The sequence below is a fragment of the Pelmatolapia mariae genome, linkage group LG10_11, assembly GCF_036321145.2.
Source record: "Pelmatolapia mariae isolate MD_Pm_ZW linkage group LG10_11, Pm_UMD_F_2, whole genome shotgun sequence".
NCBI classification, from domain to species: domain Eukaryota; kingdom Metazoa; phylum Chordata; class Actinopteri; order Cichliformes; family Cichlidae; genus Pelmatolapia; species Pelmatolapia mariae.
Window position 1 is genome coordinate 23,558,835 of NC_086236.1, and position 13,434 is coordinate 23,572,268.

General features: G+C 39.8%; 1 protein-coding gene across 2 annotated transcripts; it reads left to right on the forward strand.

Annotated features, from left to right (window-relative positions):
• Positions 1-3,320: 3,320 nt before the first annotated feature.
• Positions 3,321-12,773, forward strand: LOC134636214 (ras-related protein Rab-6A). Of its 2 annotated transcripts, none has more exons than XM_063486094.1 (8): positions 3,321-3,659; positions 5,981-6,039; positions 6,153-6,206; positions 6,782-6,887; positions 7,126-7,237; positions 7,471-7,564; positions 9,607-9,673; positions 11,314-12,773. In XM_063486094.1, the coding sequence occupies exons 1-8, from the start codon at positions 3,590-3,592 to the stop codon at positions 11,376-11,378; spliced, it is 627 nt and encodes a 208-aa protein (XP_063342164.1). In that variant the 5' UTR covers positions 3,321-3,589; the 3' UTR covers positions 11,379-12,773. The 2 variants fall into 2 exon arrangements, with proteins under 2 accessions (XP_063342164.1, XP_063342165.1); XM_063486095.1 differs by lacking the exon at positions 7,471-7,564 and adding an exon at positions 8,820-8,913.
• Positions 12,774-13,434: the final 661 nt, after the last annotated feature.

Sequence of the window (13,434 nt, forward strand, 5' to 3'; positions counted from 1 at the left end):
CCTGCCTGATGTTGCACAGAAAAGACGGAGTTGCGATCTAACTGTGCCTCCTGCCCTGTGTTCATTGCAGTCCTTTGTTCCAGTCTGGAAGCTCGACGGTGTTTCCCTTCACTTCAAATGCTCTCTTCCTGTTTTTTCCCCCCCCTCTCATCATCTAACCTCATGATTCCAGGAGGAGGATTACAGGAGAATTGTAGCTCTGCTCCACCCCATCCCCCACATATCCCCTCCCTTTCTCTATCTTACTGTATTGGGGAATACAACACACCTATTTTACCCTGGCCTAACCTTCATACCCCTTTTTTCCGATTTCCCCTTTTCATCTTCTCTCTGTTCCTCATCAGTCTCTCCTCCATTAGAGCCCTTGCGTTCAGTCTCCCTCATGGGAGAGATGAGCACAGTGTTGTACTTTGGTGTGACATTGACATTAGATCAAGGTGGTGTGGGAATGTGATGGTCTCCATCCATTACGCACATGGATACAGTCAGATTCATACAATAATGCACAAACATCCCCTATACACTCTCTCTATCTGAACCAGAGAAGAAAAAAGAAGAAAAAAATAAAGACTTTTTTTCCCCAAGATGTGAGTCATAGCAAGGTTTTCCCATCTAGAAGACTGAGTCAAGTTTTGCAGAAGTAAATGATGCGGTGGCCTGACATGAGACCAGCGCACCAGGATGAAGTCATGGCTTGAGGTGACAGCTTCGATTCTTTTGCACCATGCTTCCTTTTAGTCATGCTCCTTTGATTTTGGATTACACGCTTTTCAAGCTGACAGCTCATTTCTTGCAGAATAAGGTGCGTGACTTTGAGGAGCTTCGGGGGAAATTTGATAGCACCTCCTCAAATTCAGGGTGCTGATGCATCTTTCAAAAATGAGCAAAAGGCAGTGACGTGAGCACATTCAAAATGCACAACCTCTACAGAGGTCTACAGCGCAATCCGTCTTGCTGTGCGCGTGGAAACACACGTGCCGCATCCCTCTGTATGCTTATGCGTGAGAGACGGAGAATGACTGAGTGAGGGAGAATTTGTTAATTCAGCATCTTCAGTCGGAGGGGCGGGAGATTTGGGGTCTTTCCCTGACCAAGGACATGTGGCGTAGGAGTGCTGTTGAGGAGAGAAGAGGGAGGGGAGAGGCAGCCGGCTCAAGTTGATGGCTCAAGTTTAATGAGGCGCGGGTCGCAACCAGAGCAGCTGAAGGGCTGGCATCAGCCGGTCAGCTGCTCTGCAAAGAGACTTCAGAGCTGCATGGCACATGAATGAGAGCGGGGCGCAGGTGTGTCTTCTCTTCAGTGACTTAGAACAGCTGGCTCAAGCAGGCATGAACTCACATACTGTACCCATACACTAACAATGCATTGCCTTTTATACTTAAAACCCCTAAAATGTAAATGTAATCCAGGCTAGTGAACAGTCTAGGGTGAAGTCAGATGTGTTTCCTCTGGTTAATTAATAATTGCAAAAAAACTCTTGCATCTGTAGGGTTCTGACATTTTCTGTTTTAGCTCATCTTTGATCTCATCAGGATGGATATGTCCACACAAATAATACATCCCCTTACACAGCACATGTATCTTTAATAGGAATTATGTAAGAATTAAATTACCCTAACAACAAGGATGCTGGAATGACAAAATATTGAGACCAAAAGTGGTTATCAGTCAGTGGGAGATTATAAGTATCTGGATTTGGTATTTAAATGAGTGCAGGTAAAAAAGCAGAGGTGTACTGTTCATACATGCTGTATATGAGAATGGATCATTTATAGAATTTATTAAAACACTAACAAAATTAAACAGTTAGACAGGTAGTCATTCATACATCCCTCTATCCATAATCACATGCTGTGTATGCTACCGTTGTGTATAGTGTATTATTTTACTTATTTTGTATTTGTTTGTATTTTATTTTGATTTTTTGATTTTTCTTCTGCTATCTGTACCTGAGCTGAGGTAACGCACAAATTTCCCTGCTGTGGGATCAATAAAGTCTTATCTTATCTTATCTGTCCTTGGGTGGAGTAAGTAAACCACCTTGTATGTTGCCTCGGGGCTTCATCCTTCAGGACAGCAGCTGTCTGATGAGCTGAAGGTCATGAGTAATCCAATAAAAGCTACACAGGGTCCTGTAAACATCACAGCCTGATACCAATTTTTAAAAAGTGTCTGACATAATAGAACTAACAAGTCAGACATCCACTTTCACAGCTACAAACTGCTACCCTCAACTGTGATTTAATTTCCTTCACAGGGACTCTTAATGCCAGTTGGCTTGATGCTAAATGGTTGCCAGCAAAACCTGGCATTAATAGAGCGAATATAAGGCTGAACATGTGCACATTGCAGTGAGGTTTAAAAATAGGCTGAACAAAAAGAATGCTATTCTTTCAGCACCAACAGGACTGATTAACACTGTCGAATGCTATATGGTAGTGTTACACAGTTTCTTTAAACAACGTTTATTCTACATTGGAAAAAAAATGAAATCAAGTTTACCTAAAACCTCTGAGTAACAAGGAAAGAAATTCTAAAGTAAATTTTACTCACTGTTTTAATAGAAATATTCATGTATTAGTGCCTGTTTTCTTCCTTAATCTTCTGCTTCTGAGGGATTTCATCATAATTGCTGACCCCATGTTTGCGTGGGTTCTCTCCGGGTACTCCGGCTTCCTCCCACAGTCCAAAGACATGCAGTTAGTGGGGATAGGTTAACTGGAAACTCTAAATTGCCCATAGGTGTGATTGTTAGTGCGAATGGTTGTCTGTGTCTCTGTGTTAGCCCTGCGACAGACTGGCGACCTGTCCAGGCTGTACCCTGCCTCTTGCCCTGAGACAGCTGGGATAGCCCCACCCTCCCACTCCCGCGACCCTGAACAGGATAAGCGAATGAATGAATGGATGGATGGATGGATGGATGGATGTTAAAATAAAAATCTTTCCATGTAATTTAACCATCGGTAAAAGTCACCGTCTAATTCTTTAGGTTTAAATATTATTGGGATTCCCATTAAAGTTGCTTAGTAGTGAAATCTTACCTGTGATGAAAGTACCCCCTCTAGTGGGCTTTAAAAAAAAACACACCGTGCCTTTTCCTTCTGTTCTTCTCTGTCCTTAGCGCGGTAGTTTTTTTTCCCTCATAATGCTTCAAACTTTGTGAAATAAAATAAAAATAAAATCTACTGAATCAAATGTGTCAGTGCGTTGCTCTGCCAAAGGAGCAGTCTGGTTTTTCATTGTGGGTTTTTTGCTCCACCAGCAGAGGGCAGCACATCAACATGCCAAGACACATCAATCCATAAAGTTGTCTCTGAAGAAGAGCGGCCCGAGGTGGCTCGTTGGTTTGGTGTAATTGACAGAGTAGAAGAGTAACGCTAACTTGGCCGCAGTAGTTAGTGAGGTGCTTAATATTGACTTGGACTTTGAAGGAATACGCTTTGAGCACAAAATTTGCTCAAGTCAGCCACGAGTGGGGCTGTTCATTTTCGTTGCCTCTGGACATTTGATAACTGACAACAACTGGTTGGTTAGCATTAGCTAACTAGCTAGGAAGCTTCCGAAAAGTAACGCAAGGTTTGATTCAGTCATGTCTTCGGCCGGAGACTTCGGAAACCCTTTAAGAAAATTTAAACTGGTCTTTCTTGGTGAACAGAGCGGTAAGTCTGCTGGTACTTTTAAATGTTGTGGGATGTAGGATTTACATTTTTGCTCTGTTGGACATTTAGCTAACACTAAACGGGTGATTAACGTCAACCAGCTAGCTAGCTAACGTTAGCCACGTATCGTTAACACTTGGCAGTGATGGCATTACGACACAGTAACTTGTTACGAACAGTTTCTTCTCCTTGGCCTGATTAAAAGGTGATTCATTTCCTTCAAAATGAGTCATGTCTGTGAAAATGGACTCTTACTTCAGTTGTGTGTGATGTGTGAGTTGGCTGTGATAACACATCATTAACGGAGGCATCGGAAATTACCAAGTGTCATTTAACAGGATGTTAAATTATGAAGCACCAGCATTATTTTTTGGTATCTCTTCGTTATTGTAGGATAGGTGAACTCCAGACATATCCTGCTGTGTTTAGAAGATGTTCATAATACTAGAGTGATCATAAATTCATAATTTCTACCCTGGAGCAACTTCCAAATTGGCCGATCCTGCCAAGCAACATTCCTGCGATCTCCCTACTAATTTACACTCCTTCAGTGTCCACACAGAGGGTTTGTGTGGGCTGTTTTTTCATGTCTTAGGTAAAGCTGTGTGGCTGTTCGTTGTGTCGTCCGCGGTGTCCACAGATTTTAGGGTTTAAAGTAGAATTTGGATTATTGGTCCAGCGTTGTCTCTTTCTTTGGAATCTACTTGCAACATATTTGAAGTAGCTGTTTCATGTTGCTTTATTAAAACAGTATGATGTTGAATTTCTCGGTAAAGAGAAACTTGGATCAAACCTGAACTCAGATAGCCACCAAAGGACAATAGGGAAGACAAAAAAGGGACTATTGTCAAGATGAGATTTTGCACTATTTATTCATTCTTTTCCAGCAAGAAAGGAACAAAGAAGTCATGGCTTCTCCTGCTGTGATCTGAGAAGAATAGCAAACCCAATCACTCACAAAAAAGGAAACTAAATGCTTAATAAACATCTAAACTGAAGAAATTACTTACAAGAAATGTCAAAACCATTACATTGCACAAATATTTATTATAAAAAAATACCCAAGAACATTAAAAAATGCAAACGTAGAAAGAGTCCCTGCACACCTTTTTCCCAAAATATAAAACTTGTCTTTCAGTTGCACTGTGCCATAGACTGTATATAAAATAATACAGATCTCTTTAGAAAAGATGTGAGTTGAGAAGCTGCTGTGATAAATGAAACTAGGAAAGAATTAAGGAAGCAATAATGAAGCCAAAACTTAATGACATTATTGACAAAACTGTAATAAATGTTTTTGCTGTAATATGACCTGTAAGTCCCACCAAGATGGGACAGACACACTGCGTTTATTGGACAGTGTGTGATAAGCTGTGGCTCCTTTAAGCCTTGTAAACAGCAGTGTTGTCTGTAGCCCTGTCACCATCCCTTGATGGACATTGTAACTGATAATGTAACTCGAGCTCAGCAAAAACAGTCTGAGAACTGGCAGCACTGTGCGAGTACTCAGAGCTGCTGTGTGACTGTCCCTGATGTGTTAAAGGTGTTCATAAATGTTTTTCTATGAGATTAGAAAAAAATTGAAGCATTTTACAGCTGCAAAGTTTGTAAAGCATAGTTTTGTGTGTTAAACAACATTACAGAGTTTTATATTGCATATGGACACAAACCCTCCATTGTGGATCAAATCAGCACCCTGGATACACGGGTGGGGGGAGTTCAGACATAAATGGCAAACTTTGCTTACAGCCCTTTTTCTCTCTGTGCTTTGCTCAACCCTCTGACTCCTGAATTACTTTGAACAGCTGTGCACTACACGCTTAGTGGACAAGAGGTCTGAAGAGGGCAGTGGGAGTTGTGTGACATGAAGCTGCTTGCTTTACTCTGTTATTAGTGGTCATCATCTGTGGAAAAGGGCTGCAGCTGCTTTGGGTTGAATAAGTTTAAACACATTTCATTTCTGCAAGCTTTCAGAGATCTGCGTAGTTTTTATTTAGCCCCAAAATAATTATTTTGATTACAACTGAAATTATTAGTGAACCAGTTAAAAGCGGCTGGCTAGCTTTATGTAATTGTAAATTAGATATGTTTAGGTTTTAGACAGTTGGTCAGATAAAATAATCTGTTTGAAGACTTTGGGTGCTCAGAAAGTGTAAAAAGCATTTTCAGTTTTTAAATTTTCTTCTAATTGGGGGAAAATGTAGAATAGATTCAGTTATAAATGCAGTTCTTTTTTTCCAGGGGAAAAGATGTACCTAATTCTTCTCCAAAATCAAAGTGATCGTGTGGTCATTGCACTCTTCTTGTTTGTGTTTGTGCAGTGGGAAAGACTTCATTGATCACCAGGTTCATGTACGACAGCTTCGACAACACCTACCAAGTGAGACTTAACACCTCCACTTTTAACTTTAATAATCATTGATGATGCCTAATATCAACAGCAATACTCATTGGAAATGACTGTGAATATTTGGTTCATTCTTTTTTTTTCAGGCCACAATAGGAATTGATTTCCTGTCGAAAACTATGTATCTTGAAGACAGAACAGTAAGTTTATTTTTGGCACAACCAGTAACTCCGTTTTTGTTTTTCTTCTTCTGTTCCAGTTGCTTTTCTTTAGCCACTGAATTATGCTCTTTCTAACACACACAGAGACAGCATTTGTACGTTGCTACTGTGATCAGGAGTGTTGTATCCCCCTGGACAATCCTCCTTTTCTCTGTTCATTTCCTCCCTCAACACGAGTTTTCTTCCTCTCCTTCCTACCCTTCCATCTACTTTCTCATCACCGTTTTGAAATTAAACACCTTACTTGATCCAGAGAGGGGGGCTGATGACAAGTGAAGGGTGATTACTTCTTTCTTCCCTCCCAAAGGCCCAGACAGCTAGCTCTCTCTGGTGCTTATTCACTGCCTGCATGCACTACGTGCTCACCTTTCTCTCTCTTTATCTTTTCCCATTAGTCCAACTTTATTTCCTTTTATTAATTTTTTTGTCACATAAACTTACCCCATTTGTCTATTTGTTTTTCTTGTTTCATTTTCATCTCGTTTTGTTTCTTTTCTTCTTTTTTTTTTTCTTTTCTTTTTTCTTTCCATCCCCTTCCCCTTCCTCCCCTACAGATTAGGTTGCAGCTGTGGGACACAGCGGGGCAAGAGCGATTTCGTAGCCTCATCCCAAGTTACATCAGAGACTCTGCAGCTGCAGTCGTAGTTTACGACATTACAAGTATGTGGCTCACCTGTCCACTGGGAGTGCCCTAGGTTATTCACATCATTGATGCTGAGGAATGCATTGATTCCATTTAAATACACTAGTATGACCGAAGCATATTTTTCTTTTTAATTAAAAAAAATAAAAATAAAAGTTGCACATTTTACAGCTTGTAACTCTCTTTGCTTATTGCCTTGCTGTCACTAACCACTGTTTTCTCACCTGAGGCCTTTTATCTCCATCTGTCTTCCAGATGTCAACTCTTTCCAGCAAACCACAAAATGGATTGATGACGTGAGAACAGAAAGAGGAAGTGACGTCATCATTATGTTGGTGGGAAACAAGACAGACCTTGCAGATAAAAGGTAATCTGTTTCCCTCCTGCCTTTGTTAAAGTAGGCACTCCATGAAGAGCATAGAAGTGAAGTTATTGATTGTTACTGGTTACTGGTGGCCTCACTGATTTTTTTTCTTTCATGCATTATACCTGAAAGTGTCCTGTTTTGGGGTTTTTTTGTTTGTTTTTTTGTTTTTAAGCCTTTTTTTGAATTTGTATTGTCTCTTGCTGTGAGTCTTTTAACCGTTTTATCTACCACAGGCAAGTATCTATTGAAGAGGGTGAGCGGAAAGCCAAAGAACTAAATGTAATGTTTATTGAGACTAGTGCGAAAGCGGGCTACAACGTAAAGCAGGTAAGAGTGTGTGTGAGCCGTGCTCTGACGCCCTGCTGTAGATGCTGCCTCCTGGGTTTCACCTCCAAAGGTCTCCCACTGAAAATAAAAGTCAGACTAGGTTCCTGAAGTTGCCCCTTTTCAGACATGGATTGCATAAAATTTTTGATCTGGCAAAGTGACGGCATTTTCTTATTTGGACATGGAGCTTTTCTTTTACATTAATACTCATCTAAGCTTCTTTCAAACATCCCCACTCTGACAGAACAAGCCACAGTAATCATGATTTTATTGTGTGCTATGCGCCAAATTTCACACTATAGTAAGTAGGATGTAGTGTCCCAAATTATTCTGGGGGGTTATTACGCCGCATATATATGTGTGTATATATGCAATTGCAACCATAAACACTTAGGTCAATTTTAATAAACAGTAGCTTATAAATGACCACTAAGTGAACCACTAAATTCATACTGTGGGTTGTGATTTTTATGGACCAGTGTAGGTGCTGGACTTTGTCCAGCGTGGAATAAAAAGTCTGTTTAACATATGTAACAAAGGAGTGGCTTGTGGCTTCTGCAGTATTTCTGGCAGTGAGACCATGGAAAAAAGCTGAAAGCTGATGTCTCATGCCAAAACTTTAGTTTTTTCCTCCCCTCACATTATTAAAGTTTAGGGGATTATCCACAACAATCATGTCTTTTAGTGAGCTGAGCAACTCAAAGGTGGAGAAGTGATGTGCGTTTGTAACCTCTGCGTTTAGATGCCATCTGATTAACAGAATTGAGTGCATGTCTGAAAAGGGCTTCTTAGTCTAAATTGCTCTTGTTTGTGCGTATTTCTTTAAATAAAACAAGTATTCATCACTTTCTTGCTAAAGGTGATGAGAGTGTGTGGGTGTCAGTCTCGTGTATGGCTTTTCCCTGTTACCTGCAAGCTCCTCTAAAAGCTTATTTACAATCTTTTTACTCGTCTTGGCCTAGCAATGCCTTGGATCTCCAAAACCCTGTTTTTCAGCCAAACACAGAGAATATAACATTTATGGTTGAGATGTTGGAAGTTTCACTTCTCTTCCTGTTTTGCCAAGAAGTTTACTGGGAAACCTTTGGTGCTGGGCAATGGTGGCAGCCGCAGCAGGAAGGGCACGGCTTGTTAATGCTCTTCAACATAATCACAGTGTCTGTGTTTCTTTTCCCCTGTCTCTGTGTTGATGTTTGTGGGGGTATGTGCGTGTCTTGGTGGGTGTTTGTGTGTTGTTCGCGGTGGCTCATCACAGACAGATAACCACAGAGGAGGGAGAACAGAGAGCGAAAGAGATGAATGTTCTGTTTATTGAAACAAGTGCAAAGACAGGCTACAATGTCAAACAGGTAGAGCGTGTGCACCTACATGTGTATGTGTTCTCATAGTGCTCTCTTCTGATTGGCTTCTATTTCACACGCATGTGTGCGAAAAGGTGTGCTTTAAACATCAGTTTCCACTGGTCACTAGTGAAGAGAACTGGTTGTTTTTCAAGCTCTCTCCCCCCTGTAATGATTTGGATTGGCCAACCTTTTATCACAAAGTCTTAGAGATGGGGACCAGAGTTTGCAAATCAACAACCTGCACAGCACTGATCACCACAGCAATAGTGTTACTGCTGCTGTGAACTCTGCATGTCATAAGTCTGCTTCCACGATGCTCTTTGGTGGGGGCAGGGGATTCTGAGCATCATCATACATTTCTCTTGAATTTTATGAATGGATCCATTCATCGCTTAAAATCCTCCAAGCTTTGTCAATGGAAGATGTCACTAAAGCTCAGCTCCATCCTCTTTTCAAATCACTGATGCAGCATAGAAATTGGTTTACAGTGTCAGAGACACAAGCTGCTAAACTGAGATCAAATTTGATAAATCTCTCTTGGGTGTCTTTCTCTGTGTGAGTTTCAAGTGGACCTTATGCTTGATCAGTTAATATTAGGATTATACACAACATGCTGTGCCGATTTCATTTTGTATTTTTTATCATGCCCTTAGTATATTCCTTGTCTGAAAGAATACATGCGGTTCTCTTTCCCTCCAGCTTTTCCGTCGTGTGGCAGCTGCCCTCCCTGGCATGGACACCACACAGGACAAGAGTAGAGAGGACAGTATCCTTTTGTGTACATGTCAGTGTCTGCATCTGACATGACAGAACAGAGTCAGAGGTCTCTTTGCCCTCTTATGTCTGTCATATGGATAAGCACGGCCACAGGGAGAATCAAGTGCAGAATTGTGACATCTCACTATTGTTGCTTAACCCACATGTCGTTCTAGATTTGTTTTACCAGTGAGGACACATATTGAGATTCAGCTGGATGCCTGTTTTAATGAGTATAATATCAAAGACACTCTGCACTGATGGTCTATTTTTGGAGGGTATGAAACAGACTTGAAAGGTTTTGAAGTTTGTCCTGATACAGATAAGAGCAGACAGTGAATTCACATTAGTCAGTCAGTCATGCTCCTAGAAACGTGCCAAAGTCTGAACTCAGACTGAGTTATAAAGATGTTGTTATGATGTTTACTGACTTCAGCTTTGATAAGTTTGCCATGTAACTATAGCTTAAGCCATCATGTGTCCATAAGAATATTTAAGATTACTTTAATATTCTGTCTGGTCTGTGTCCTTGTTGTTAGCAGAATATCATCTTATAAAGGACATACCTGTGCACTGACATGCTAAAAAGAGCACTTTTTTCAGCTAGCAATAAGTGGTGAAATAGGAAAAAAAAAACATATTGACCTCAGTTAAATGGAGACCAGTATGAGTCGTCACATTGAGTTGAAGCATCTGATCTTGTAAAATATCTGAATGATGATAATTTATTCCTGCCATTAAAGAGTAAAAACTTCAGCTAACACCCACAGAAGTTCATGTAGAGCTGAAAGACTTTCCAATTTTGGCACGCCATATACACAGTACAGTGGGTGGATAGCGCTCTTAACTCCCCAGCAGCCCAACATCTAGAAGCTTTTCTGGTGGAAGACCAGCTTTGCATTCTGTCTCACTCAGGAAACACAGTGAGAGAGAATGCAGTATATGTTAACAGTATTAGTTTTAAATTGTCTTGCTTAATGACTCAGCAAATAGTAAAACATTTAGTTGGGGGAGGGTCTTTAAAAACTAACAAGTTCATTTTTGGAACTAAGAACTTTATTTTAAAACTTAAACCTCAACCCTTTTGGTGCCTGGTTCTGCCAGAGATCTCTTTCTGTTAAGCTATTTCTTCCTTCCCACCATCAACAAGTGCTCCGTCATAGGGGAGTGCCTTTGCAACTTATTGTGAATGTGTCATATAAACCAATACATATGAATTGGGCAACACCACTGCTGGAGTGTGAAAATGGCCTCTACCTGTACAGCACATGTGGTCACTGACTACTTTAATGATCATGAAAATAATGTAAAACGTGCTGGCATTTACAATCACGGTCATCTCAGGGTAATTGAACACCTATGGGACATTTTGGACCATTGTGCCAAAAAGTGTGACTATCTTTTCTTGAGCAGAAATCTAGAGCTATTAATTAATTAATTAATTAATTAGTTTAATCAATGCCAATGCATCTTGACCGGGCACCAAGGTAGCCCATATAAGACCTACTTTTCATTAATGTGTTATTATGCACTTTATGCAACAATATTTCTGTCTTGGAAAGACTTTGTGTCTAGTTTTGTCCATTTCTGGCAGCCATTGCATTTCCGAGTTCCTTTTCAATGTTGTTTCTTAACTCCTAAACCTTTCAGTGATTGACATTAAGCTGGAGAAACCACCAGAGCAACCTACCAGTGAAGGAGGCTGTTCCTGCTAATGTTTCTATCTAATACATTCAGTTTTTCTGCGCCCATATCCTTCACTACATCCTCCACTGTCCCCCCCCAGCCTGAAAGAGAACACTACATCCGTTATCCTCGCCATCATGGAAGTCTGGTAGCCCATCGGGCTGCTCTGAAAGTCACTTCAGTTGTACTTAAATTGAATATTTGCACTGTAACACACATGCATTGAAACATATTGAAACATTGCATATTTACGCTTGAACTAAGCCTTCTGTCATTTCAGCAGAGATGGTAGTACAAGAAAAATGAGAATAGTTTGTGCGTAAAGATGATTTTGAACCAAACTGAAAGACAATGTGTGTCAAATTCATCAAATCAATGTATTTGTCTAAGAGTGAGAATCTTTATTAAAAAAAAAAAAAGAAGAAGAAGTAAATATTGCTTTAAGCTTAATAAGCACAATGTGAATGTGTTGTGTGCATTTGTCAGTTAACACAATAAGCGCTTTTGTATTTGATTGGCCGAAGTTAATTTAGGTGTTTTCTTCAAACTATTTTGTTTTTAACATTTTGGGATAAAATGAGGAAAAGGTTGTAGGATTGTTTCAAAGTAAATCATTATTTGGAGTGCTGGGTGTAGACATGTATACTACACACCCATGAAGTGTGAGCTAGGAGCTTATTTTAAACTTGAGTCACAGTTCTCCCAACACGACCTGCACAGTCACGCAGTCTCACACCTACACACCATGGAAACCAGCACAAATGCATAACATGACTGCATCAAACACATTACCGTCCTTCCTCCTCTGCCCACACGTCTATTGAGATGGATTATTTTTACCTTGGCTTCCATTTTCTATTACTTTCTATTTGGATAGATTTTTATTTCCCTAAAGACTACAGCTGACATAGATTAAAACTTTCTTTGATAGTGTTTGTAGATTTTCTCATAAATCCGACAATAGACATTAGATGTGGAGATATATGCCTTTTGGAGTTGAATTGTAGAGGGCTTCCTTGGCTTTGGATTTATCTAATTAGGTTTGTTATGCCGTTTTATCAACACTTCCTTGTTTTTATTTTTTGGCATTGATCTCTTGTTAGTGATGATTCTACATATGTATTTAATCCACAATGACTTGTAATATTTATTTCTATCAAATTCCTGTTTCTTTTGTATGGCTGTTAATATCTTCACTTTGGGTATGAGTCGCTAATAAAATATGCATCCAAACTGGACCACCTATGACACTCAGCAGAGAGCGACTGCTGTTTCACGTGCTGCCTCGAAGTGGCAGTTTGATCATACTGAAAATATTGTGCAATTTTTGTGTAAAACTACAGGCGAGAGTTCAGTTTGTATAGCGTTGTAGTCCTTAACGTTTCTGGAATGGATTCAAATGAAAGAATAAAAGTAAACTTGTCACCGCTGCTGGTATTGATCTGTGTTTCTGACGTGTTTTGGATAAATCAGTTCAATATTTTTAATTTTTAAGTGCTGAGATGTCGATCTGTTTTTATATCATTTCTGGTAGCAATTACTACAAGATAATAAAAGTTAAAGTCTACAGATGTAGAACAATGTTTAGCTGTGTACTGAAAAAGTGATTATAGTCAGAGACATTCAGTGTTCAAATCACATTTAACTTTTTGATTTTATACATACAGGTTTGATGTTCAGTAATATTACAGTTAATTTACATAAAATCTCAAAATAACTGTCGAGGTACAAAATAACCATGGTGCTTAAAAATTTACAAATAGAAAAGATCACAGTGTGCTGAAGCTACAGTAACTGGCCTGACTCATTACCTACTGTTTGTTCTGCAAGTCCACAGAAGAAATAATGCAATGGTGGCCTTCAAACATGAGACATGCCAGCAATCCACTATGCAGAATGTCAGGTGACCCTATCTACCTGACCTAGTTGGGATCTAGCATTGAGTGATTATCAGATTGTTGCACAGCTATTCATTAATATCGTGGTCATCTGCATAGGATTCTAGGCTATATTACAAAGCAGACAATAACTAACTACGCGGAGACATTAAATAATGCCACATTATAAAAGCTTTCAAAAGAGGTC

What these genes read in the sequence shown, in the direction of transcription:
- LOC134636214 (XM_063486094.1), top strand. Translation starts at nt 3,590, where the DNA reads ATGTCTTCGGCCGGAGACTTCGGAAACCCTTTAAGAAAATTTAAACTG. An exon ending in CTTTCTTGGTGAACAGAGCG is followed by an intron (nt 3,660 to 5,980) that starts GTAAGTCTGCTG and finishes GTGTTTGTGCAG; the next exon opens with TGGGAAAGACTTCATTGATC. An exon ending in GGACAAGAGTAGAGAGGACA is followed by an intron (nt 9,674 to 11,313) that starts GTATCCTTTTGT and finishes TAAACCTTTCAG; the next exon opens with TGATTGACATTAAGCTGGAG.